A 27,408-nucleotide genomic window follows, 5' to 3' on the forward strand; every position below is an offset into this window, starting at 1 on the left:
ACCAGTTCACAAATTCCCGGGAAACATGATCCTTCAGCACGAACATTCAGTGCATCGCCAAACTGTGATCGTATGATACGTTTTGCAGTCGCTAGATGCTACACAAACAAGAAAATGCACGAGGTGCATGCACGATGGAGAATAGTAGCCACCCGCCACGGCAGCATCACTACAATATTTGCACTCGTTGCATGTGCAAATGCACTAGCTGCACGCAATGGGAACAGTAGCCGCCTGTCTCACATGAAAACGCCAGTAAACTTTCCCCTGGACCATTGCATGCTGCATTCACAGCTATGAATATTATTGCTGCCAACCCAACTGCAATAAGCATTCTCACCTATCTGTTTTAAAATGTGTGAGGTGTAGTGCCATTGGAAGCGTACTGCATGCCTTTAGTAGGGGATAACCCAAACATGCCAATGTTTCCTACTGCAGGTACAGCGATGCGAGTGCCACGAATGGCAGTGGTTTCCCACTGCCATTTTAAAACACTGCACAATAGGAAAGCAAAAAAAAAAAAGTGTCCTAGGCTGCTCAAGCCCCACCAGCTCCACGCATGTCATTGTCTCATGCCGCAATGATTTGCATTACATAGATGCCAACTACAACTGAGTCTGCCAACTCTTTTAGTTACTTAGGATCGTATGTTTTCATGGTTAGTGTGTTTTTTCTCTTGTTTTTTTTTTTCTGAAACGTATGACCGAGGGTCTACTTCAGTAGTACAAGTTAGGTCATACTTCCAACCGAGTGCACAAGAAGCACAAATTATCAAGTAAGCATAAACAAGCTAGCTGTCTGGCCTGCTGTTCTTCGCGCTGTTAAATGAAATGCAGCACCTTTTACTTTATATATTTATTTTAACTGCTTTGCCAGTATGTGGAGAATTTCCAAAGCTTGAGGAGAATCATGCTAGGACCCACAAGCTTCTTGTTTTACTGCAACCTTCTGGTACAAAATTTGTAAGTCAACACACGCATGGTATAGACATTGGGGTACAGCAGGAACTGATATGAAAAGAAACACCCAAATGGCATTACAGTTGAATCCCGCTATAACGAAATTCACGGTGCACGAAAAAAAATTTGTTCTCGCGAAACTTCGTTATCACAAAAATTTGACGTGAAACGCAGAAAGAATTGCCCAAGCAGCAGCAAAGGCGTTTAATGCCAAAAATCTGTAAGCTTGGTTTGCTTACGCTTCACGGCGAGCAACGCCGTCACGCGATTTTGGCACTCGGTCAGCAAACCCATTGCAACATCGTCGTCTCGGACAGCAACGAAATTCCTGATGACATCAAAAGCGTCCATCACCTGTACGGCGGTTGCCGCAGCCGGCGCTTCCTGTACGTCGTCGTCTTCTTCATCGGAAGAGTCCTTATCATTCCGGGCAGCTTTTATGATCTGCTCATCACTCACATCTTCGTGAACAACAACACAAGCGTCAGCGCCGATGTATTCGTCGAGCTCGAGATTAGGCGGCACGGTTCCTATTTCTCCCAGCGTTTTCCAGGCGGCCGCGATCCCCGGAGCCGGTGACGCCTCTTCGTCGTCGTCTGTAACGCCTGGTGTTAGGCCAGCAGAGTGTACGGGTCGACCTTCGGCAAATCCGGCGTGCCTGAAACAGTTCACAATTACTGAGCGCCCCAGTGTGCTCCAGGCAGCAGACATAATCTGCAGTGCCACGTACAAGTCCACCTTCGTGCCTCGGCCGGTTTCAGTGTTAAAAAGCAGCCGCTGAATTAACCTCCCGCGGTAAGCGCGCTTCAGGCTAAGAATCACGCCCTGATCGAGAGGCTGTAAGACAGACGTGCAATTGGGAGGGAAAAACCTCAGCTCCGTGTTAGTGAGCTTGACTTCGTCGGAGTGATGCGCTGAACAATTGTCCAAAAGCAAGCAAACTTTACGGCCCTGCCGCTTCATGTCGCGGTCGAATGCCATCATCCACTCGGTGAAAATAGCGCGGGTCATCCATGACTTGTTGTTCGCCTTGTACTGCACAGGTAGGCTACGAGTTCCCTTAAAACAGCGCGGCTTGGCACTTTTGCCTATGACTAACGGCGGACGCTTGTCCGAGCCATCCATGTTTGTGCAAAGCAGCACTGTGATGCGTTTTTTGCTGTGTTTGCCGCCGTGACAGCGCTGCCCCTTGAAGTCGAGCGTCCTAGCCGGCAACATCTCGTAGAATAGCCCGGTCTCGTCGGCGTTGTAAATGTCTGCAGGCGCGAAGTTGCTTAAAATTCCGGCCATGTTACTCGCCTTCCAAGCAGCTGCTCCGTCCACGTCTGCTGACATTGACTCGCCGCACAACACTTTTCCAACGATGTTATGGCGGGCCTTGAAACGGTTTAGCCAGCCAATGCTGGCTTTAAAATCATCAATGCCAAGTAGGCATGCATAGTTCAAGGCTTTCTGCTGGACGATGCTTCCGGACAGGGGGACGTTGCTGGCTCATGCTTCCACAAACCACGCATGCACTGCTTTGTCCAACTCTTCATGGAGGGGCCGCGTCACCTTTTTGTGCTTCGAGGATGTGCCTGAAGCAAGTGCCATTCTCACGCTGTCCTTATTGCCTAGAATCGTTGACAGCGAACTTGCAGGAATTCCGAAGTCTTCAGCAATTGCCGCTTTCTTCCTTCCGCTTTCTGCTTGGGCGATTATTTGAGCTTTTTGCTCAAGGGAAAGAGTTTTGCGTTTTTTCACTTGCGTTGCCATCGTGTCCTGCGGATGAAAACTCGTCGTTGTCGAAGAGAAAGGCAGCGAGTGAACAACGCGACCACGACACAAAGCCAAAATGGCGGAACTGCAATCACGTGATTTCATGCTTAATGTGGCTTTGGATTTGACTTGGACTTCTCGCCAATAAAACTAGTTTCGGTTTCGATTTTGAACGCGAAAATTTCGTTGAAGCGGAAACGCTCTGCAAAAATGGTTCGTTGTGCAGAGAAATTTAGGCCATTAATTCTTATAGGATACTCGCGGGGAATAAAAAATTATTCGTTGTCGCGGAAATTTCGTTGTGGCGGTATTCGTTGTGGCGGGATTCAACTGTAATGACTGTCAACTGCACTTGTTTTAAGGCAGAAATGTTATCTGTAAAGTACCAGTAAACAAGGTCCGAGGTCACAGAGGGTCACAGTAATCACTGCTTGAGCACCTACTGGGTGTTCCCTTTCACAATGGTGCAGCCTGTGGAGAATAACCAGAGGCTGCACCACAAGCTGCAACAAATGGGTTATACTGGACATGACGGCAGCTATGCAACGTGGTGTCGTGCAGGTGGTGCACTACATTTAGTGACTCTAAAGGCAACTCACCCCATGCAGTAGCAGGGAGCATGACTTGACGAAGACAAGGAGACCCATTAGAAAGTGGATCTTGTAGGCTTCCTGCCTGCGAGTGCAAGGAGAGATGGAAAAGTAAATAACTTTAAAATTGAATTATGGAGTTTCACGTGCCAAACCACTATCTGATTATGAGGCATGCTGTAGTTGGGGACTCTGGCAATTTGGCAACCTGGGGTTCTTTAACGTGCACCTACGGTAAATCTAAGTACACGGGTGTTTTCACATTTCACCCCCATCGAAATGCGGCTGCCATGGCCGGGATTCGATCCTGCAACCTCCATGCTCAGCAGCCCAACACCATAGCCATTAAGCAACCATGGCAGGTAATAAGCAACTTTGCTTTCTTCAATTATGGCATTTACTGCCGCCAACAAATGGTTTTACACAACAGGTCATTTCGTGTTTTATCACTTGAGTGTGCTGGTGTCTGAACTTAGTAGAGTCTTGTGCCTGTTCTCTTGTCAATTGTGGAAAAAAAAAAACCGCTGATGATTATGATACTCCCTAATTCAAAATTTGAACGCAGCTGTACACGTGTTTTCAGTCTGCGATATACTGGCTGGCGCAGTGTCTCGTGCAACATGTTGCAAATGGAGTGAAGTGTGGCACGACTGCCTCACTAATCAGAAGATCACAAAAGGAAGCGCGTGCATGACATGTGGGCGCGATTCACTACAGCTACTGAAGAAACCCTCTGCACATGCAAGGCTTTGTTTCCATACAGACAACATACACTACTCTGGCGCCATCTCGTAGCCATCGTCGCCACAGAGCCCTTAGTATGGCACTATGCTTTCGCCATACCCTCCTACTCTGCTTTCCTCCTCATGCTCTTTTCGCTTTCAGTGCTTTTTTTCATCCCCTGCTATGCTCTGTGTTCACTCTAATCTTTCTCTGTGCTCATTCACTCGGTTACGAGGTAGGACACCGACGCTCGCTGTAGGAATGCACACCTAAGAGCTGTGCTCTAAAAGTAAAGCCCAGCCAGCCTCTCTAAACATTTAGGCTGTGGGAGTGCAGTGAGGCTGAGAGCAGCCTGTTTTGTTGGCAGCACCTGCTGTTATTGCGCCATGTGGTGTGAATGTATGCCTGCCATCACATGACCTCTTTTGCTCCCAGCCACTACTATCATGTGAATCAGCCCGTGCATCCATTGTCCTATTTATACCACCAGTTATGACAATGACTGTGTGAACTTACACGAAACTGTACAGACAGTCAGAGGTCAGATAGAAATTAATGAAATATAACCTTAAAAAAAAAGATGCCTTTTAGCATGACTGGCACTAACAATGAATGACGCCCAAAGATGCCATGCTGCTATGTCAATGGGGCTTGTTAAACAAAAACAGAGGCTAGTGCACAAAATGCACACTTTAATATATCTGGGCCACCATCTTTTATGCATACGAAAAGCCAATGTTCGGTTTCACCTCATGCAATTATGCGGGCCGTGCCAGTATCGCGGCATAGGTCAATGTAGGCAATTGTGTAAGGCAAACCGAACGTCGGCTTTTTGAATGCGCACAAGATAGCGACCCTGGTAAGCTTCGAAAATATTCATGTCACTCCAAATATTCAGGTACCATTGATTACCATGGCTCTTGAACTAAATGTGAAAATTTTAAGACCTGTTCAAATTATATTAAAAATTTCGAACGTTTGCACACAACTACCGAATACCAATTTACAAACTGAGAAACATGGCAAGCAAAAGAAATTGTTACTGCCGATTTTAAAAAGAAATTAATAGAACAAGTATATTTTTTTTGTCCTGAAGACCAGTACGCCCTCACAAAAATTTAAAACGTAATAAACTAAAACATCACTTGGTTTCCGGTCCATATAATTTTCTGGTTTATATGCCCACGGTTGACAACGCAAGAATTTCTCAGATTGTCCTGAATAATACTTGTTTCACTAAGTTTTTCTCCTTTTCCAATGCAGTGATGTTAACATTAACACATACCAGCATTGCAGAAAATGGAGTGTTCATATCTGTTAACTATAACATCAATGCATTTCACCACAGATTTTGATGTACTTATTAAAACAGGTGCTAAACACAGGATTTCTGCTAAACGGATATATGTCATTACTGCTGGCTTTAAATACTGAAATAGGGACAGGCAATCTAAAGTGATTAATATGTTACGGGGATGTCAGGAGTATAGACTGAATATATTTACAGTATATATACAAGCGAAGTCAATGTGGTCAAGATGGCTGACTAGAAACAACACACAGCAGCCAGCGTCTCGTGATCTTCTTCCTCTCTCTCTCTTCTTTCATCCTTCCATAACAAGACCCTCGGACGGTGAAGTGCCATCTCTGCGCATGGTAGGCGAAGAACTGCGAGCGAAGTATGGCTTCAGCCACGAAACGTGCACAACGTTAACAGGTGGTGGACTTGAGGATGGATAAAACTGTAACGGCACGATCTCATAATTGACACTGTTAACTTGGAGTAAGAATTCATAAAGCCCTGTGTAGTGAGAGAAGAGCTTCTGGGAGAGGCCGACCTAACTACATGGTGACCAAAGCAGCACCCAAGAACCTGGGGCAAACTGAACATCGCGATGGCACCGGTCGTAACGCTCTTTTCGTAGATGCTGCGAGGCTATAAGTAAGTGAGATCGGGTGACTTGACGCACCGTGTGAGCGCGATCGATGACTTCACGAGCATACTCAGTGGCAACGCGGGGCAAAGAAGGTAGGATGGTGTCAAAGGGCAAAGTGGGGTTGTGACCATACAAGAGATAAAAGGGTGAATATCCTGCGGTGTCACGTCGGGACGAGTTATATGTGAATGTCACGTAGGCCAGTGTGGCTTCCCAGTTGCGGTAATCGTTGGAAACGTACATCGACAGCATCTCTGTGAGTGTTCGGTTGAGGCGTTCCATAAGACCGTTCATTTGTGGGTGCTAGACGGTGGACAGCTTGTGCTCAGCAGCACAAGAGCGGAGGAGGTCGTCCACAACTCGAGACAAGAATGAGTGGCCACGGTTTGTAAGTAAGTGTCGAGGTGCACCGTGCTGGCAAATGACGTCGTGAAGGAGAAAATTGGTGACGTCAGTTGCGCAACTAGTCAGCAAAGCCTTTGTTATCGCGTAGCGTGTCGCGCAATCAGTAGCTACAGCGATCCACTTATTCTCTCTAGTCATCATCGGAAAAGAGCCAAGCAGGTCAAGGCCTACGCAAAAGAATGGTTCAGAGGGAACTTCAATTGGATGGAGTCGGCCGACAGGTGCCAGGGGATGCTTCTTCCGGTGCTGACACAATTCGCAAGTTCGACATAACGATGGACAGAGTGGTAGAGACCCAGCAAGAAGAAGCGGCGTCGTACGCGGTCGTAGGTATGCAGAACTCCAAGGTGTTCCGCCGTCGGTGCATCGTGAAGTTGTTCCAAAAACGATGGATCGCAGATGATGAGTAAGGACAAAGAGCAACTCAGGGTCGGCAGGGTTGATATTGCGGCGGCAGAGGATGCCGTCATGCAGCATGAACACGCGGCATGTGCTGTCGGTGCTGCCAGATTGTACGCTGGAGATGATGGACTGTAACGATGCATTGCATTGTTGTTTAGCGCACATGTCGGTCATGTCAGTCAAAGCCATCACGCCTGTCACTGGATCATGCGCAACAGGATCGGGTGAATCCACAGGGTGACGCGAGAGACAGTCAGCGTCCTTGTGCAGGCGACCAGAGTTATAGCTGACAAAAAATGAAAATTCCTGGAGCTGCAACCCAGCGCAGCGACCAAGTCGTCCTGTGGGGTCCCAGGGAGGAAGACAGCCAGCAGAGGGCGTGGTGGTCTGTAACGACCGAAAATGTGCGGCCTGTTAGGAACGGCCTGCAGAGGTGCTGACATGCAAAGTTTTCCCAGGAAGCTGCAGCAGTGGGGTTGAAGTTTTCTAGGAAGCGACCGTCAGTCTTTAGCCGAACAACGCCACTAGGTCTACTGTGGAGACTTGCTTTGAAAGGACGACAAGGCGTCATTCCGCAGCCTCTTGGCGTCACGATGTCTGCTGCGGTGACTGACTTTGTGAGGAGGACAATACGCCGAGTCAGCAACTCTTCGTCGCCGAAATGCCGAGACGAGGTCGGCAAAGCAGGCTTTGTTAGTCAACTCGCCATCACCGACCTGGTCTGTCGGGAGCTCCTGAAGGAATGTATTTGGCAGCGTCTCATGCGCCTTTCAAGACGCAAGACAATGGAGAACCACGGTGGCCACTTTGCGGGGGTCAGCTCGGGGATTAAGAGGCGCCTCCTTAGGGCAAGACCCAGTTCTGCGAAGACTGTCTCGCCTTGGTGGGGGCAGTGAAACCTGTGCGGAAGTGTGTGTGTACCCCCCCCCCCCCCCCCGCCTTCCCCTTAAAGGCAGCTTGGCAACAATGACTCTGGTCGAACGTTTTCCCTCACCTAGGGATCTAGGGAAGACAGAGTGTATTTAAGGAGCTGTTGCGTGGCTCCTCAATGTGCTTTCTCTCGCAGTCATGCTAGACTGATGAACTGCAACGTCCTTATGTAGATACTGTAAATAAACCCATATTCCTCGTTCTCTATGAGAACAAGTCTCTCACTTCAACAACGTCCTCAGTGTGGATGAGTTGGACGACGGCATGGGCCAGCTACCATCTAATTCATGCCCGACTCCAATCCTTACAGGCCATACAAATATGGCTGGAACTTTGCGAGAACTAAAGCCAAGCACTCTGCTCGGTGATGGAGTAATTTCTCTCAGCAGGTGACAGCAGGCGGCTGGCGTAAGCTATCATGCACTCGGTACCATTCTGACGTTGGGAGAGAAACGCATTGATGCCGTGGATGCTTGCGTCAGTGTGGACTTCGGTCGGTACAGATGGATCAAAGTGGGCAAGTATGGGAGGGGTGGTCAGAAACCCAATGGGAGCGGCGAACGTGTGAGCTTGCTCAGGGCCCCATGAGAACGGCGAGTTCTTTAGAAAATCTGTCAAAGGCCGAGAAACGTCGGCGAAGTTTTTGACAAAACTGCGAAAGTAAGAACACAGGCCGATGAAGCAGCGTACGTCAGAAGCAGAACGTGGCACAGGGAAACAGAGTACGTACTGAGGCGCGAACTTTCTACGGATCTGGGTGGACACCGGACGCGTCAACGAGGTGTTCCAACACGGTAATCTGACGGGGCCCGAATTGACACTTCATGGAGCTCAGTTGGAAGCCGGCTTTTCGGAAGACGGAAAGAATGGCAGCGCGTCGGGTAACATGGCTGCCAAACGTGGGAGAAAAAACAATAACGTCGTCAAGGTAACAGAGACAGGTGGTCCATTTGCAGCCTCGCAGAAGAGAGTTCAAATATCGCAGGAGCATTGCATAGGCCAAAGGGCATGACTTTGAACTGATATAAGCCATCTGGCGTGATGAAGGCTGTCTTCTCGCGGTCCATTTCATCAACTGAAATCTGCCAGTAGCCGTATCGAAGATCGATGGACGAGAAGTATTTAGCTCCGTGCAAGCAGTATACCGATGCGTGGCAGTGGGTAGACGTCTTTTTTGGTGATCGTGTTTAAATGCCGATAATCGACGCAAAAACGCCAGGTACCATCTTTTTTTTTTTCACAAGGAAGACAGGTGAAGCCCAAGGGCTGGCTGATGGTTCAATTACTCCTTTGCGGAGCATTTTGTCCACTTCTGATTGGATGACTTGATGTTCAGCACACGATACATGATAGGAAAGCCGACGAATAGGATTCGTGTCCACAGTGTTGATACGGTGGTGAACAACAGATGTTTGTCCTAAAGGCTTGTCGCCGAAATCAAAGATGTCAAGGTATGATTTGAGAAGCAGACATATGTCCGTGGCCTGTGCAGAGGTGAGGTCAGGTGCAATCATCTTCGCCAAGTCATCCGTTAGGGAACCAGAGCTGTGAGCTGCAATTGGTGCTATGAAACCGCTCTCGGCATTCAGACTTTCAATGTCAAATACGGAAGTATCAGAAATGCTGGCCATTCATCAATTAATTATTAATAATAATTAATTAATTAATTAGTGATTTTTAGTTCGCTAGCATCACTCAGCAATTAGTCTTTCAAGTAGTGTCTAACCCTTCAGGTACGTAATCCAGCTGATGTGGCAATTGTGACATATACCACAGGAGATCTGTGCAGGGTTATTTAGGTTTATGGAAATAGACTAGTCTGTTTTCATTAAAATTGAACAACCTGGTATATGATAAAAGCCCTCCTGCCATAACGAGCCTAAAAACTTGCCTCCTCTGGCGGAGCAGGTAGATCCAGTAGCAACCAACAGCAAAGAACACGACAGCCATGAGGAAGTAGACCTGTGGCAGTGGGATCTCCCCAGCTGACAGGAAGCTGCCATCATTCTGCTCCGAGATGGACACCTGTTGGAAGGAATTCACAGGTTTAGAAAAAGGTTAAAGGAACACTGTAAAAGAGAAGCACTCTTCGAAGTCTCTGGAACCCTTGAAATCATGAGGCATTGCATATAAGTAGTTTCAAGCTTTTCTAGTACAATATCCTGGCCATATTTTATCAAATCAACTGTAATTTCACGTTCTCCTGCTGCATTAACTCTACACATCTTGCAAAGCCCTTCTCGTTGAGATTATAAGCCACCATTATTTGGTCAACAGTCACTTATATAAGCAAGAAAAAGGTGTATACCAGAAAAATTTGGCGTCGGTACTCCTTTAACGCAACACCTGATATACACAGGCAATGTAGTCCTGTTCAATAGGAGCTGCAACACAGTGCTCATCGCCAAAGGGGCACCAAGAGTGCGTGGCTGCGCTGAAATGCGAGAATTTGAAGAACCAAAGACTGTCCCAATTACTCGTATTTATTAAACAAATTCTTCATGTGTCTGCACTGCTGTTCAGTCTTGAAGCCCCTTTTACCATGGGTACCATCAATGGTCAACTGACTTTTACCCTTCTTTTTGCAATAGGATATAAATGAGGAACAAAAAATAGGCATGCCTCTTTAATGCTGGTTACCAAGATACATTTTTTTAATACACTTGATTTAGGATGCCATATAATGACAACGTGCCAGTTGCACTAGAGAATTTTCAGGGTGTCTACCAAAGTTGACATTTTTAAGTTCCGTGAGTTTTCCAGGTTTTCCCTGAGTGCATTTCCAAAATTCCCTGAGTGATGCAGAACAATGTTTTATGTCAAGACGGGCTGAAACCATATCGCCCGATGCTGTCACTCTCTAGTAAGCATATGAAAAAAGATGACCTAATGCAATTTGAATACTAAGGAGTAGTGTTTATTTTAGTAATAAAAAGAGAATAGAAAAGAAGGGTTAGTAAAATGCACAGCAACTAAAATGTCTTCGAAAAAAATTGCAAATCGAGTCGGACATTCTCTAATATAAATAAAAAGGAGATGTATACAGGAGCAAGTATTTTAGAATATGAGCTATTTTTATCAATTGATAGCAAGCTCAGTGGTACGAGGCCTGAACTTTTTCATAATTGAGATCCTCTCTCAACAGCTCGTAAGTCAACCTCAACTGTCCTGGCATACTATCAGCACGCGTATGAAGCCTCAGTGTAGTGCTTCACAGCTTCAAAAAGTTTATTTTGGTTTGTTTGAGGGACACCTGCATCTCGGCATCAGCCAAAACTTTGCTTTTGAGCTCAAGCTCCTTCAAAGCGGCGGCAGCATGCTTCCTTTCCCGTTCATCCTCAATGTGTAGGTCCTTTCTGTTCTTGTCCTCTTTCTGTTGCGTGTTCACCCGATGGACCATTTTAAGCACCTTCTTGATCAGTTGCACAGTCCACGTCCGCTTTTTTGAACTCTCTAGGGACCGCGAAAATGTACAAAAAATCGGCCGGTTGGAAAAAATAAATGCATGTCATTTACTGCCTTTAAGGCCTCAATCCGTCACAGGAACATCCGAAAATGCTCCGCAGGCCTGTCGGTACACGTATTAGACATATTGGTGCTTGTACTGCGACAGGAAATACCGGGTGCACGCGTGTATAATTAAGGAATACATACTGTGTCCCATGGTAACAGCCTCTTCCCACGCTTATGCTTCACTGCAATACTTTTGCGTGTGCTTCACCAAGTAACATTTTTGTACAGAGGGGAAGCTGACTTTCGGGAACCGGAATTATGCATCACACCGTGCTTTCCAAGTTTCTAAGCCAATCGTGAGGACCACAAAAGTGAAGTCCGTGCCGTTGCTGACAGGAGCGAATTCTTTCAATAAAAAAATGCGGCACCCAACGGCAAGAAGCTTCGCAGCGAACGTTGAAGCATCTAGGCCTAGCGTTTCCGCAAGTGGTGGCTACGGCTGCCAGTGGATCTGTCTGTGAGAGCGCTTGTTCGAGGTGGCGAGGTAATCAGAACGGCAGCGGTGGTGGCTTTGATTAATGCTGTTTCGGACATGCAGTCACGGCAAAATGTCCGGAAAATCAGACGGCGAAGAGTTCTTGCATCTGAAATTTCAGACGTTCTGATACGTTGACTCTATGGGGTACGTGGTGGTTGCGCGAAGCCGTCCAAATTATCGGGAATACAAAGTCGGTCGCTGTCTGTACACTGGCAACTCCCCCAGCCGATGACAGGGCGTCAAAGATGATCCATTATGATTCCAGTCGATTACTCCAGCCAGCATTAACGTGACTTTCGACCCTTTCAATAAAATTACAGCTATTTTTCCCTGATGGAGGCACAAATTCCCTGAGTTTTTCCTTAGTTTTTTCAGACTACTCAACATCCCTGAGAATTCCCGGTTTTCCCGGTTGGTAGACACCCTGATTTCAGCCTGGTCACAACTTCAAGCTAGGACACAAAACCATTTCATTTATTTTCTTCTTGAAGGCCCAAAAAGTATCACATAAGAAGGGCATCATTCGATGCGACAAGGTAACATTCACGAACATAAGCGACAGCACATGAAGAACATAAAAATCCAGGAAATAAGGAAAAAGTCAGTGATGACAGAAACACAAATTTTCATTATAAGTACATGATCACATCTGAAAAATTATCTGGAAAGCAAGAGGGCAAAAAAAAAAGCACATGTACAGTACATACTGTTCAAGGGAACACTTACGAGTAGTAAAGTCAATATAACTCAAACATTAACTCTGCTTTATTGGAAAGAAATGGCCAATATAATCAATGGCAAATACACTTATATGTAAGAGAAGGTCATCTGGTGGCCCCTATAGCCTTTTTCACATGATGCAATTTTCGTCGCACTGGAAGTGCCATTTCCATCATTTGCAATGAAAATCGCACTCGCAGTGCCGACCCCCAGATTTTCGGCTGCGATCAACCGGCTGGTCGCGCAGTCGTGTCGTTGCAGTGATCGCTCTGATTTTCCGTCAAAAATGTACGGAGAGATATTTCGCCGGTTTGTTTTGGGAAATGGCGTCTCACTCAACAAGTGCAATGTGTGGAGACGTGGATTGCTGAATTTGGTACGTACACGAAGGGAGAATAAAAAAGCTTTTACCGCAGATTCCATTCTCCCATTTGTGTGTGTTTGTTGACATGCTACACAGCAAATGAAGTACATTTTCGCGTTTGCTTCATGCACCTTTGCGAGCTGTAAATACTACAAGGTGTTCCGATTCCCACAAGATGACATGGCCTTTCGGGGTCGTCACAATTTTCTTTTGAGTAGAATACAAAAACTGGGCATACGGAGCAGTTTAAATAATTTCAACCTCGGCAAGGGCAGATGACAAGACAGCAAAGTACCAGAAGTTTGAACGTTGTGCTGAACGCGGCACCATTCAGTTGCATTTTTTTGTTTTCAAGCGTGAATTTCTCTATTCATCTTGAAAGGTTATCTTACCTAACTTACTTTTAAAATTTGACAGAGCAAACATGTGGACTATCGTAATGAATCTTCTATGATAACATTAACTCCGTGGCTTGAATAAACAATGTCGTTAATTTGTTTTTGAATATTCCATGCACATTAAGGTAATCTCTTCTCTAGAGAATTTCTTTTTTTTTTTCACAGAAACCAATAAACATTGAATATGTTGCAGACTTTGTATACTCACTGCACCTGTGTTAACATTTGCTTGGAACGCTCAGATGTCAAGAGTGCATTGTAGAGGAAGAAGCTAGCATTCTGTGCAGATCGGCTGCCTAGAGAAATTATGGAAGCCATAAATTTAAAAACTGGGAGAATCTTGTGTCAGCACAGCCTCTGTTACACTTTCAGAGAAAAATCTGGCAGTTCGACAGATCTGCAAAAATCCGGCAGTTCGACAAAATGAATGCATGTCTTTTACTGCCCTTAAAGGCTCAAATCGCCACAAGCACATCCGAAAAAGCTCTGAATGCCTGCCCGTATACTTATTAGGCATATCGGTGCACCGTGCTTTCCGAGCTTTGAAGTCAATAGCGAGGATCACAAAGGCGAAGTTGCATTGCTGACAGTGGCGAATTCTTTCAATGAAAAATGCGGCACCAATGGCAAGAAGCTTAACAGCGAATGTTGAAGCAGCTGGGCCGAATGCTGCCGCGGTGGTGGCTATGGCTGCACGCGGCTCTGCGTAAGATAGCGCTGTTTGAGGCGGCGGGGTAATCAAAATGGCAGCAGTGGTGGCTTTGTTTGATTAATGCCATTTCAGAGATGCGGTCACAGCAAGAAGTCTGGAAAATCGGACGGCGAAGGGTTCTTGCGCCCAAAATTTTAGACATTCTTATATGTTGACTCTATGGTCTATGTGGTGGTACCTCGAACTTCACAAGACTGGAATCACCTTCCTTCCGACATTGTTTCCATTAATGATATCACCCGATTTAAATCTGCCTTAGCTAACATTGTATAACTAGGAGCCAGGATGCCTTACCATGCTTTGTCATATAATGTTTATTATTATTTTGTTATTATGTTACATACACTGTGTTTATTCTCTTTCCACTCTCTGTAATGCTTCGGCCCTGAGGGTAAATAAATAAACTCCCCCAGCCAATGACACCGCGTCAAAATAGATTCGTTACGACTCCTCATTGTTACTTGAGCCAGCATTACCACAACTTTCGTTCCCTTTCAATAAAATCACAGATAATTTTCTTTGATAGATGCACAAATTCCCTGAGTATTTCCAGACTATTGAATATCCCTGAGAATTCCTGGTTTTCCCCATTGATAGACACCCTGGTTTTGCAATTAGTGGTGTCAACAATTTTGAGCAGCAAAGAAGCTGTCACCGGTGCTGTCGCTTGTGGCTTAAAAGGCAACAGAAAGAAGCTGCGAGCGCCCGCTTTCGAAGCTGTAGAGAAGGCAGTCTTCAAATGGTTTTTGGATGCAATAGCAAGCAACACTCCTGTGAGCGGGGCACTGTTGCAGCGCAAAGCGAGGGACTTTGCATGCATCAAGGGGCCGGACGATTTTGTGGCAAATGCCGGCTGGCTGCAGCGTTTCAAGGACTGCCACGACATCGTCGGTAGGGCTGTCAGTGGGGAAGCGCAGTCTGCCGACCGCAAAGCTGCAGTGGCGTGGGTGGAGACAAACGTTAGACAGCTGCTAGAAAAATACAGTGCCAAGGATTTGTTCAGCGTGGATGAGACAGCCTTGTTCTACCAGATGCTGCCGCAAAAAACCTTCGCCCTTAAAGGTGAATGCTGCCAGGGCGGTAAGCAGAGCAAGGTCCACCTGACTGTGTAGCTTTGTGCCAACCTGGATGGGTCGGAAAAGGTGCTGGCCCTCGTGGTCGGCAGAAGTGCATCACCATGACGCTTCAAAGGCAAACGAACGCTCTATGTGAGATATATGTCCTACTGTAAAGCTTGTATGACGAGAGAAATTTTTGCACAATGGCTGCAGGAGTCGGACGAGCGGCTGAGCAAGCTGAACCGGAAGATACGCCTCGTACTGGACAACTGCACGGCCCGCCACACTGCCACTGTGCTCAAAAACATCGAGCTGTGCTTTTTGCCGCCAAACTACACTGCAGTTGTGCAACCCCTCGACCAAGGAGTTATCATGAACATTAAGTCAAGCTACGACAAGAGTGTGATCGACCGGATTCTGCTCAATATGAGCATTAAGCACAAGTTCACGATCGACTTGTAGATGGCGATCGAGATGCTACAGGCTGCTCGAATGGCTGCACCGGCAAGCATGATCGCCAATTGCTTCCGGCATGCCTCATTTGGTGTCAGCCGCGGCGGTTACAGCAAAGATCTCGATGCTGCAGCCAATGAGGGTGCTGCAGGCGACCAAGCCCCAGCATTGTGGGACACTCTCCTTGACGCCGGTGTTGTGCCTGACTGCGACATCTTCCACACGTACGTCAGTGCCGATGCTGATGCGGTGACAACAGAAAAGCTAACGGAGGTGGAAATTGTGTGCGTGGTGATGGGGGTGCCTAATCACGACCGTGACGAATGTGTCGACGACAGCCCGGAGCCTAATATTGTCGAACCCGATGTACCGATGCCCGCACAAGCGCTGAATGCGGCAGACCTGCTGCGTAGCTTCTTTGGCGTTCATGATGACGGACTCGAAATAGCGGCTGCTGCTGCAAAAGCTATCATTCGCCTGAAAAAGACGCAGCGAAAATCTATCATCAAGGCCTTTTTTTCTGCGAAGTGAGCTGCCACCTGGTGTGCTGTTCATCGATCAGTGATGAGCCGTTTGGCAGGAATAAAGTACCCATTCCTTGCCGTTCTTTTTTTTTTCACGTGTTCTTTTTTTCCATGCGACGGCCTTTGTCTTTTTCATGTGGCGGGCCGCTGTGAGATTTGGTGGTGAGTACATCCTCTCTTGCTTACTAACTGAATGGATAGTGGCTATAACGAACTAGTGATTATAACGAAGTAATTTCAACCCCCCCTTTTCAACTTCGTTATAACGAAGTTTTACTGTAAAACTTTTTAGAGGTTTGACGGTCATATTTCATTGTGTAATCATGACTTATTCTACTATGTTGGTGAAAGCAACCTCATAGATTGTACAGTCATTTTAATGATGTTACAACACTGATTAATTTTTCCCATCGACATGTCTCACTTGTGACATTGTCTGTCCATTTCATATTCATGCTGTTTCTACAAAGGGTTACACTAGCACATGTTCCCCGGCAGCAGCAAGAACAGCAGAAATATAATATTTTGAGAAAATGGGGGAGACATTTTGGATGAAGTGAAGTGAAAGCACGAGCTGTGTAGGTTACTTATGTACTTTCAAAATAATTACTGTATGCTTGCTTCATTAAAACATTTATGCGTTATACAGGGCATTTAGTTGCTTTTCCTTGGTTTCGTCAGTAAACTAGGCAAGGCACAGTTGTTTGTTTCTTTTTTCCTTTCTTCTTTCTAATTTCTTTGTAGTTATTTTACTTTTTAACGATGTACTGGTACTGTTTATGTTAACTTTACATGCATATCTTCAGTGTTAGTATGAATTTTTATTTCTCTGCCAAATATTTATGCCATCACAAGAGAGATTTATGGATATATAAACCTTGTTTTTTTGTTTTGTTTTTGTACCTGTTTCTTTTGTTGGCTTGGTTAATTCTATATTTCGCTCTTAATTTTGTCATTTTCATGCAATAATCACGTACAAGGGGTCCCGTTACGGTCTTGTGACCTTGAGACCCTCTTCTGCACATCCTTCTTGTTGTAATCATGCTTTGAAAAAAGAAAATAATAATAAATGTTTGATTGTTTGATTGATTATATTTCATTGAAACAGGAAGCATGCTTTGACTGACAAGTGATAAATGTTTAACTGGTGTAGGTTCATTACAGGCTTTGTAAAAAATGACTTATTCAAGTATTCCAGGGTGTCATACTGCTGTTATTCAATACGTTTCCCAAACTCCTAAACCAAGTGTACAAAATACAAACTTCAAATTTTGTTAAAACAGGGAGAATTGTGAGTGTAATACAATGCGATACTTTCACATTCCTGCTTTAATTGGAAGTGTTGCAAATAATTACTGAACCCTCCATTTTTCCCTATTTTCATGCATCAAATGAGGTTCATAGTTTATTATGCAAAATATAAGTGAAGCGTGCAGACAGGACACAAGAGTAGAGAAGTGGACAGCACGAACGCCGACTATCCGCGCCTCACTTATTTTGGATAATGAATCCTTACCAACTAGCTCAGCTTTCTGTCGTTCTAAGGTTCATAGTTTGTTTTTCTGGTATCCTTGGTGAACTAAGCAAAGCAATTTGTTTACATTAGAGGAGATTGTGGGCACAGTAAGGGTAGTGTGTAGGCAACATTCCAAATGGATATGCTAAATGCTCCTTTGGATGATATTACGTATTGTTACGGTTGACGTGTACCACCCTGTGAAACAAGGATGCTCGACCACCATGCCGCATCGAAACAAAGGGTGAATTCCCAATTTGTCATGGTTATCTCGAGGGGTTGGCGGTCTGGCGGGCGCCCCGCAGTGCTTACAGGCCGCTTTGTGTGTGTGCGACTTTAGAGGAACCCTTTCCGCAAACTGTCAAGCTCTACAGGAGAACTTCCGCGAACCAACGTCGCCTAGAAGAAAGGATAAGCGCCTACTATCCCAGACCTGCGGGTTGCCACCTGCAGAGGCACACTCGTGAAGACGCCAACTGAGAAAGCACATCAGCCACCTTTTCACAACTAAACGCTCTTTCTGCAAACTAACGTCACCTAGAAGAAAGGAAAAGCGCCTACTATCCCAGACCTGCGGGTTGCCACCTGCAAAGGCGCACTCGTGAAAAGTCGCCGGATGAGTGGGTGCCGTTGCCAAGCACTGTGGAACTCAGTGCATATCACGTGACGTTGACGTGCGCAAGATCCCGCCTACGACTTTAGTGGGCCTATTTAAAGGGTCCCGCAATGTACTGTTTCACTTCATTCTCTTCTTCTCACCCTTTATCAACCATTGAATAAACCGTGCAAGTTTCGCACTAGCAATCGTCCCGTCCTTGCCTGGTCACCATGGTCTATTTGATGCCTGCAGGCTGACAACGCCACACACCCAATAGTAACGTCGGTCGAGCTTTGATAAACTGGCGTCGCAACAACTCGGCAGAGTACGCTACCCTGGGATATGCAACAGTATACAAGTGGTCCAGAGCATTATAAGTTTTAAGAGCGGTGTAAAAATTAAGACCATTGCCATGGCATATATAGTTACGACAACCTAAGTCAAATTTTGCAAACATAGCTGGAACAGTATGCCGAGCTTGTGAGCAATGTTTAATGCATGTTACTTAACTACAGCTTTTGCACACACAAAAAAAATACTGTATTTATTCAAATCTAGGCCGACAGTTTTTTTTTTTCCAAATAATCATATACAAAACTAGGGTCGGGTCAGATTCGAGGGTTCTAAAAAACATGCGTTTTAACTGAAGATGATAAATATGGCCCATAGCTAGCGCCATCTAGAAAAGTCAGTATCACAGCCACTACTAGCCGGGTCAGTAGCCAACTGAAGTACGCGAGCGATGTCGCTGCTTTGACTTGTGTCGTATCGGAGCTGGTTTTATGGTACCAGTGGGGGTAGCACACTCTGAAGTTCAACAAGTGCCCACAGAGGGCGAAAAAATTGACCATGCGCCGCTGCTAATATTTCCCGCTCGAGGTGCCATAATAAGAGCAATGTTATCTTGAAAATGTTCTCCTACATTTATCAAAGCATTTTTATTACATAAAAAAGAGTACAAAATTATAATTGCTAATAAGATATGTACTCTTCATTAGTAAGTCTTTTTTTTTTGTCTTAGAAATGCGAATAGCCTTCATCATTGCCGATCTTCCACCTGACCTCTGGCCTGGATTTAAAATTTTTACTGGTATTTTCAAGTGCACGGCGGCACGTATTCATTCATTCATACACTGAGACTGGTTGCTTCTTTGTTGCTAAAACTAGTTTATTGCACTCTGATGTCTCGCGTTATTTAACCTGGAGTGAAGTGACATGTTTGCAAGCGGACATGTAAGCCCGAAAGCTATATTTCGGTCGTGAGCCATTCAGGACACGTCTGCATCAAAACGGGAGTCGGATTGTGCTGCGACTGACAACAGCATAATGGGGAGTCGTTTAACACTGCCACTTGAATCATTATATAATATTCGTCTCGTTAACTTACAGATGGAGACAAGTCAACGAACTAGATCCTGCATTGCATATGGGCAGTCAAGACCCTCCATTGCTGTTTCCTAAATAAACCTCTAGTAGCGAGGCCGTCACACACACAATCACGAAAGAAAGAGAGAGAGAGTGATATCGGAATGTGCGTCACATTTTTCATCTTATTGTAGCCGTGGCCATAGGTGACTGAGTCGCCTTATCAATATATATGTCATTTTTTTCGAGTCCACCGGCAACTTCTTTCGTCCACAAAACCGAATAACCCTTTGGTAAAATGAAATGAAAGTGCAAAATTTAATGTATTAAACAGTTGCAAGCATGATAATTCACCCATATTTTGTACTTGTTGGTTCCAAATGTTCTTGCTGTTCAGTTTGGTTTACCGTAGGGCATTTATTTTTGCCTTAGTGAAGCGGTGCATCACATTCGTGTAGAAAAAGAATGCACCAGTTCGAATAGCTTCACAACTTTCATGCATTTGCTTGTGGAACCAGCAGTGTGATCTCTTTTTCTAGTGCATAAATGAGCGCACAAATGTTCTCATTTGTGATCTTAATAATACTTAAGCTGCTGACATGCATTGTAGTAGGCAGACATCAATTTTATAGACAGTAGCAATATTTATTTAACATGCTGCTTAAGCACCCTAGAACAGACAGTGTACATTTGCATGTGTTCTGTAGTCTCAAACCATTACAATATATATGTCACACCTTTTGGACTCCGTATTGCAAAATTGCGCTTTTTCAATTACTGATTCAGTTAAAATTTCTGTTCCGGACATGCTGTAATGAGGACGGCACCAGTATAAAGCAACACACTCCATGCACTAAACAGAAGCTGCTGCCTGCTACAACAAGGCCATTGTGTGGACGTTGGCTGTTACTACAAGGTACGCAACACGTGGTTCAGAAATAAATATGCTTGATATATTCTGTATTGGCTTGCTAGTCTTGAGATACATGTCATTTGTTTTCAGCACATATGAATGTTCGTTCATATTTACAGTTCAACATAAGTGGTTCGAACATAAAAGAAAACACTACATGAGTTTGGCTAATCTGTGCTGTATCTCATGTGTCACCGTTTTGCCCCAACAGTCTATGCCAAGCACATCTTGGTCATCACAGGAGCTCCTATCTGCACCAACAGGAAGGGGCTGGAGCCGAATTAGCAAAGCTTTTACACCACGAACAAAGAAGCGCATGCAGAAGAATTTGGATGAGATATCAAGTCTGCAGATGACTGTGTCAAGACTGAAAAGAGCTTCAGCCACCATTCCATCATCCAGGTAACTCAAAAAGGACTTCCTAGAAATTCTTCGTCTTCAAATGCACCTGCAACTTCTGACCAAGCTCAGACGACGCTGGCCAAAAGAGTTCTGTCAGTTTGCCCTTAATCAGCTTCCTGGCCAGGTAAATTCCATTTGTGCCATGTGTAATTTTTTTTAAATAAATGCAAGCTTTTTCACTGCCAGTCTTCTGTCACGCTGGAGGACCGCACTGCTCAGCTCTGACCTGACAGCACAACTCTGGGCAGTGTCCAGAGTTGTGCTGTGTGTCCAGAGTTGTCTGGGCACAACCGCGTCCGCGGCGGGTGCCCAGACCCACTAAAAAGACGCCGGACTCAAATCTTGTTGATTTGAAATAAAAGTTTACGCTCTCTCTCTCTCTCATTGCCCATTCTCGTTAGAGATGATTCTTCCTCATCCAAACATAAAGGTTAACTGATTCTTTGCTCATGCTTAATACCGGCCGCTGTCTATTAGCATAACATATCTGTAGCAGTATATTCTAGTCTATGTTGCCATGCACAATTCCTCTCCTGAAATGGCTGATGCAGCATCAGCATGTGTCTTGCATTAACCTATGCACCATTTTACTTTTCTTAAAGGGGCCGAAACACCAAATTTCAAGGCTATAAAAAGCCTGTTGTAGGGGGCTTCTGTATGCGAGGACACTCACAACGAGGTATTGGATGCTGCAAACATTTGAAAATAATTCTAATTCAGCTCCAAAAGTTCCTTCTCGTCGTCGAGACCCATCGCTAGCGCAGCTGCTATGACGTGACAACGGAGGAACGAAAATATTGACATCATAGCACACTAGCACAAAAATGTGACGCATGATAAGTAGCGATGAAATGCCGATTAAGGAGCCTGCTGAACCAAGCGACCGAGCATAGCCTCCGCTATGACTGAGCTACAGGCACATAGAAATCCTTTCTCTGCGCTACAGGCTTCTAGAACACTGTAACCGAGCTAACCCTGGCTAACTGAGACATGCACAGCGCTGTAGAGGAGCGCAGTTGACGTAGCGTCTGCCAGTCGCATAGTTCGGCAGCTTGGAGCAGTCTCTCGTTCGCTTGACATTTCTCAACGTGTAAAGGCCCGTCCATGTTACCGGCATGGAAACTCACTGCACGCCGTTTACCATTCACAGGCCGCCCTGCGACGGCGGTTTTTCTCGTGAACAACGAGATTTCCTTGCCGTAGAGAGGATGGGACCGGGACCCTTTTGTGCGGCAGCTGTGCGGCAGCCGTACGGCGAAGTGGCCAATCAGCGACCGAGGAGTGGTCACTCAGGCACTCAGGACAGCCTCACCCTCGCGGATCGTTCGGCGGCGCCAATATCGTCTCTAGGCCTCATCCAGTTCGCTTCAAAGCTAAAGCCGACGGCGCTTTCGAATGAATCACAGACGCTCACAAGCCGTAATATTTTCTTACCGTTGTTGTCGCTCTTCGCAATAATTACAATAATCGCGACATGCACTTCGAATCGCCAGTTGTTTATCTCTGCTGGCAGAGCACGCGTATGCGCAAGCAGACGACGCAGCATAGTTTGACGTCACTATTTTTTGTGACCCACGTGACCAAGCCGTGTTGTGTTTCCTCTCCTATGATGTCATAGCGTCACCCGGAGCCCAAAAACTGGAACCGAAACCACCCGGTATAATAATGCTATTATTAAATTATTTATCGCATATATATGAATCCCGCGGTGTCTATCATGCTTCCTGAAGCAGTACGCACCGCTTGAATCAAAGAACGCATGAACGAACATTTTCATGTTTCCACCCCTTTAATGTTTGGCTTAGCTTCAGTGCTTCCAGAGCAGAGTGGCTTCTTTCTTGAATGCAAGCTTTCTCATTCCCATATTCCTAGTCTCAATGATGATTTCTCTTCTTCCTCGATAGCCTGGATCTTTGCGCAAGCTACACTGAAGTGATTGATTGCAGAATCTGGTTTCACTGCCCCAAATGGTTGTGGTCGCCGTGTTACATTTCTCGGGTGTGGGGGCCTGGTCAGTTTATTTATTTATTTAAAATACTTTCAGGGCCCAAAGGCACTACAGAAAGGAGTGGGGGAAAAATGACAAGGCGAGCAGAAAAAAAAAAAAATTACAAGGCGTCTTCCAAAGCAATCTTGAACTTGTGGTCATCAGTTATGCTGGCGATTGGGGAGGGAAGGTGGTTCCATGCGACACTTGTTCTAGGAACAAAAGTGTCATTACACAATTTTGTGCAACAAGAAGGTAGACCCGCCTTGAAGCGATGATCGGTCCTTGAAGATATGTAATGAGGTGGATGAAACAGAACGTCCCTCATCTCGTTGTTATAATAATAGATTTTATGAAAAAGGCTAAGGTGAGATGACTTTCGACGCAACGAAAGGTCAGGCAAGTTTAGGGTTTTCTTCACAGATGTGACACTGGAATGATGTGAATAATTCGATAAGATGAAACGTGCTCCGTGATTCTGAATGGCTTCAAGAGTTTGAGCGAGTGTAGTCTGAGTAGGATCCCATATGGCGCATGCATACTCTAATTTAGAACGTACCAAGGTTTTGTAAAGTGCTAACTCCAGGGACGATGGGGCATCAAAAAAGTTTCGACGCAGATAACCAAGCATGCGACTGATGTTGTTCGTTACATATTCGACAGGCGTATTCCACGATAGATTAGAAAAAAATGTGAACACCAAGGTATTTATAGCTGTCAACAGATGGTAATAAAATATTATTGAGGCAGTAAGTATGTGGACAATAATTACTGCTGTGGCGAGAAACCTGCATACTTTTACATTTAGTTGTATTAAGTGTCATGAGCCATTGACTGCACCATTCAAATACCCTATGTAGATCACGTTGCACCTTGAGATAATTGGCATGGTTGGTAATTTTCTGGTAAACCACGCAGTCATCTGCAAACAGTCGGACAGTTGAGGAAGAAAGGCAACTAGGAAGATCATTAATATAAATCAAGAAGAGCAGAGGGCCCAAAACGGAGCCTTACAAGACACCAGATGTTATGGCAGAATTAGGTGAAAAAAGTCGTTAGCCGTCACAAACTACAGTTAGAGAGAAATTCCTTAATCCATGGAAGTACATTGGGGTATATGTTAAGTTGATTAAGCTTGAAGATAAGTAGATCATGTGAGACGGAGTCAAATGCTTTAGCAAAATCTAAATATATGCAATCAGTATTAAAGTCATGATCCACATTAATCCATAGCCATACAAAGGAAAGCGATCAGATTTGTCTACCGACGTTATGACCACCAGTTCTCGCCATCGTCAGTCATGTCTTCACTCAACCTGACATCTCTCGCCGAACAGCGACACGTTCATTCCTTAAAATTTTTTCATGGCATTATTCACTCATCTTGTCGCCTCTCCAGTAATGAATATATCACCTTTGCAAAAATCTCTTCTAGTAGGAGACATCACGCGCTTAACATTACACCATTTTTTGCACGCACTAATACTTTTAAGTATAGCTTTTTCCCTAAAACAATTGAAGCCTGGAATTCGCTACCAGGAACCACCTGTTCTCTCCCATTAAATGAATTCTTGTCTGTACTCCCTCAACACTGCGCCTAAACTTTCTTTGTTGCCTATTGTATTTCTTTCATGTATTGTATTATCCACTCCTGCTATAGCCCCAGCAGGGGCTGCAGTATGTGTAAATAAATAAATAAATAAAATAAACAAGTCGTTAGTAAAACATAGCAATTGCATTTCGCACGAAATTGCTTTATGGAATCCATGCTGATAAATGCTGAAGAAGGAATTGGACTCAAGGAATTCAATGAGGCGCGAGTATATTATATGCTCTAGGATTTTTACTGGAATGGATGTTAATGATATGGGGCGGTAATTATTGGGGGAATGTACATCACGAGATTTATGCACAGGGACCACCTTCCCTATCTTCCAATCAGAGGGCAGTGTAGACATCTGTATAGAATGTTGAAAAAGCTTTGACAACATTAGTGAAGAATAAACTTGTGTACACTTCAGCATTTTTGATGAGATACAATCTGGACCGGCCGACGAAGACACATTCAAGTTGGCAATCAACCTTTCGACACCAACTGTATCAATCGCGATAGAATCCATTGGTAAGAAGCCGGTTTTTGGTATATGCGGAAGTACTGTGGAGGTGCTCTTATGAAAATGAGTAACAAACACATTGTTCAGAACACTGCAGCATTCGCTTTCAACTACTGGGACATTAGCTTGGATGAACCGAATGTGTGTCCTTTTAGTACTGTTAATAATGCTCCAAAATTTATGGGGATTAGAACGAAGTAGCAAAGGAAGAGTTTTATCAAAGAATTCCTTCTTGGCTTTTGAAAGCGCAGTACAGAATTCTTTGTTAAATTTTTGATAGCAAGACCAGTGGTCTAATCTGGCAGTGAATTTTGGGCGTCGAAATATCCGTTTCTTTTTGTTGCGCATGCGCTTTAACGTGTTATTAAACCATGGAGAGCGAGTAGTAGATGAAACTTTCCTTTTAGGTAAAAAACGATCAATAAGCGACAAGAGTTTGTTTTTATAAAGCAACCAATTGTCCTCAACTGATCGCTGCTCAAAACCGGCGAAAAACCGATCAGCAAAGACCTGAAATTCCCTATTCATTCCAGTTACGTCTGCTTTACCGTAGTCTTGGATGACCCTAGTTTTTTTTCTGGCGAGAAATCTTTGCCCGTAGAGTTAAGTGACTTATAGAGTGATCGCTAATTCCTGGTGAATGAGTTAAGCTGGTAGCTAGGTCTGGTGTAGTGGTAAGTATTAGGTCTAGAATATTAGCGGAAGTGGGAGTTATGCGAGTGGGAAGGTGAACCAGCTCAGTTAAGTTGAAGTCGTGACAAAAACTTAAAAATTCTTTGCTTTCAGCTGACTTGTGTTTTGAGGAAACCGAGTCTCGTTCCCATCTGATGTCAGGAAAATTGAAGTCACCAAGAAAGAAGAGGGGCAATTTTGGGTATTTGATGAACGGCTAATTTGCTTACCAACAGTTGCGTTGGTAAGCAGTCTTTCGAGGTAAGCGTTTGCTCCTGCAGTCTGCACAGCGACATAGACTTCCAATATACACGCACTGTAACTGGTGGTCCCTGTTCGTTCTTTCCTGCTGCAGCTATGGGCAAATTGTGCTTGTGGCCTTCCTCGGCCACAATTAGGCATGAACGGAGACCAGCATACGTGCTTAGATGGTCCGACGTGTATGAACTTGATAGCCACATGGGAGGAAAGGCCAGCAACAGTGGCTGCGGAAGATGATGCCCACGAATGCGGCTTGTCCATATTAAGAGAAAGTGGGACAGCAAATGTGAGCCACACATTAGCAGCCCCCGAAAGAAAGGAAAGGTGCAGGTTAGAAAGGAGTTAATGTTAGAATGTCGGGTAGGCCATGTCGCTGTGTTGGCTGTGGCAATAGATGCCTGCATCACCCGATTGCTTCGCAATGCAAGTTGCTCTTCTTTAATGATGACTGTCGGTGCAAGCACGTGGCACACACTGTCCAATCTGCTTGCGCCGCTGATTGTCACTCATTACCAGACCACCATGTGCGACGACGGTGAGCCATTTACGAGCTCAAGTCAATGATTCCAGTGTATCTCGACATGCAAATTTTATTTCTGCTATTGCACCAGAATGTACACTGCTCGTCTTCTGCTAGTAAAGTCGCACGTTCTGTTCACTCACTTGTGGCTTGTTTGTATGGGCATCAGGGAAGGTATTCTGTAGGAGTCCACCTAGTGGACTGTCCATTTTGGCCGTTGCTGATTGGATGCAGCTGTACGAGCGAAAAGGAGACATGCGGCCCCAGCCAATCAGCAGTGGCCGAAATGGACAGTCCACTAGGTGGACTCCTACAGAATACCTCCCCAGTAGAGGCTCTTTAGTCTCCTGGCAATTGGAGATGCACCAGCTATGTGGCAGCCAAGACATTGAGGCATGCTGCATAGTCGACAGGGCAAGCACAGCACGTACCAGCGTGCGCTACCGGTGAAAAGCGGCCATATTAAATTTTGCTCGGGGAAAAAAAAAAAAATGCACTTCCACTTTCTGTTTTAACAGCACCATCTGGCGTCCACTTACGTAAGTTTCATGCGCTGCCACTGCTTATTTTCGTACCACTGCGAAAGGTACGGTTTCTCTTCTCTAAAGTTGGTTCTTTATTCCATGGTATCAGCGTGCGGCGTGGCGTTATTATAATGGCCACACTATAGTGTCACTTTCAACTGAAAAGTGGTGCTAGCCAAAGAGGCACAGTTAGCCTGGCGGGACTTACTTCAGCATCAATGAGAAAAACATCCGTCGTTGGATGATGATGATGAAAAAATGTTTATTTGCTCTATTTTGTAGTGATTCTTGCGGCTTCAGATGGAGTCTTCCATCTTCTCTTCAGGGTCGGTTCCCCTAGTGCAGGGCTCCGCTGAGGGTAGCTGCCCTGCGTGCACGCCTTACTAGTCCTTGTTGGACTTTCAGGATGTCGCTGGATAGCATCCTCTCCCACTGTTCCGCACTCGGGTTTTTTATTATGACTAGCCCTTCTGTTTTCTGGCAAGCCCATGTGGTATGGTATAGGGTTGGTTTGTCTCCACACCATGGGCACTTGCTCTCGTACTGCGTGGGGTAGATCTTGCTTAGCATGTTTAGGCATGGGAATGTTCCCGTTTGTAGCTGTCGCCATGC

At 45.2% G+C, this 27,408-nt stretch overlaps 2 protein-coding genes across 4 annotated transcripts in view; both read right to left on the reverse strand.

The window, feature by feature from the left end:
* Positions 1 to 27,408, reverse strand: part of LOC135908428 (protein GPR107) — a 212,254-nt gene that overhangs the window by 101,223 nt on the left and 83,623 nt on the right. For all 3 annotated transcript variants that reach the window (XR_010566324.1, XM_065440204.1, XM_065440203.1), the window contains 2 exons: positions 9,592 to 9,729; positions 3,317 to 3,388 (listed from right to left, as the gene is read on the reverse strand). Coding sequence is in view for 2 of the 3 variants with exons in the window: in XM_065440204.1 (XP_065296276.1) it covers positions 3,317 to 3,388; positions 9,592 to 9,729 (210 nt within the window). In the remaining variant the exon portion in view is untranslated. The remainder of the gene's footprint in view (positions 1 to 3,316; positions 3,389 to 9,591; positions 9,730 to 27,408) is intronic.
* LOC139052730 (tigger transposable element-derived protein 6-like) lies at positions 1,149 to 3,048 on the reverse strand. Its single transcript, XM_070529782.1, has one exon. The coding sequence runs from the start codon at positions 2,292 to 2,294 to the stop codon at positions 1,164 to 1,166; it is 1,131 nt and encodes a 376-aa protein (XP_070385883.1). The 5' UTR covers positions 2,295 to 3,048; the 3' UTR covers positions 1,149 to 1,163.

Source organism: Dermacentor albipictus, unplaced genomic scaffold (genome assembly GCF_038994185.2).
Source record: "Dermacentor albipictus isolate Rhodes 1998 colony unplaced genomic scaffold, USDA_Dalb.pri_finalv2 scaffold_30, whole genome shotgun sequence".
NCBI classification, from domain to species: domain Eukaryota; kingdom Metazoa; phylum Arthropoda; class Arachnida; order Ixodida; family Ixodidae; genus Dermacentor; species Dermacentor albipictus.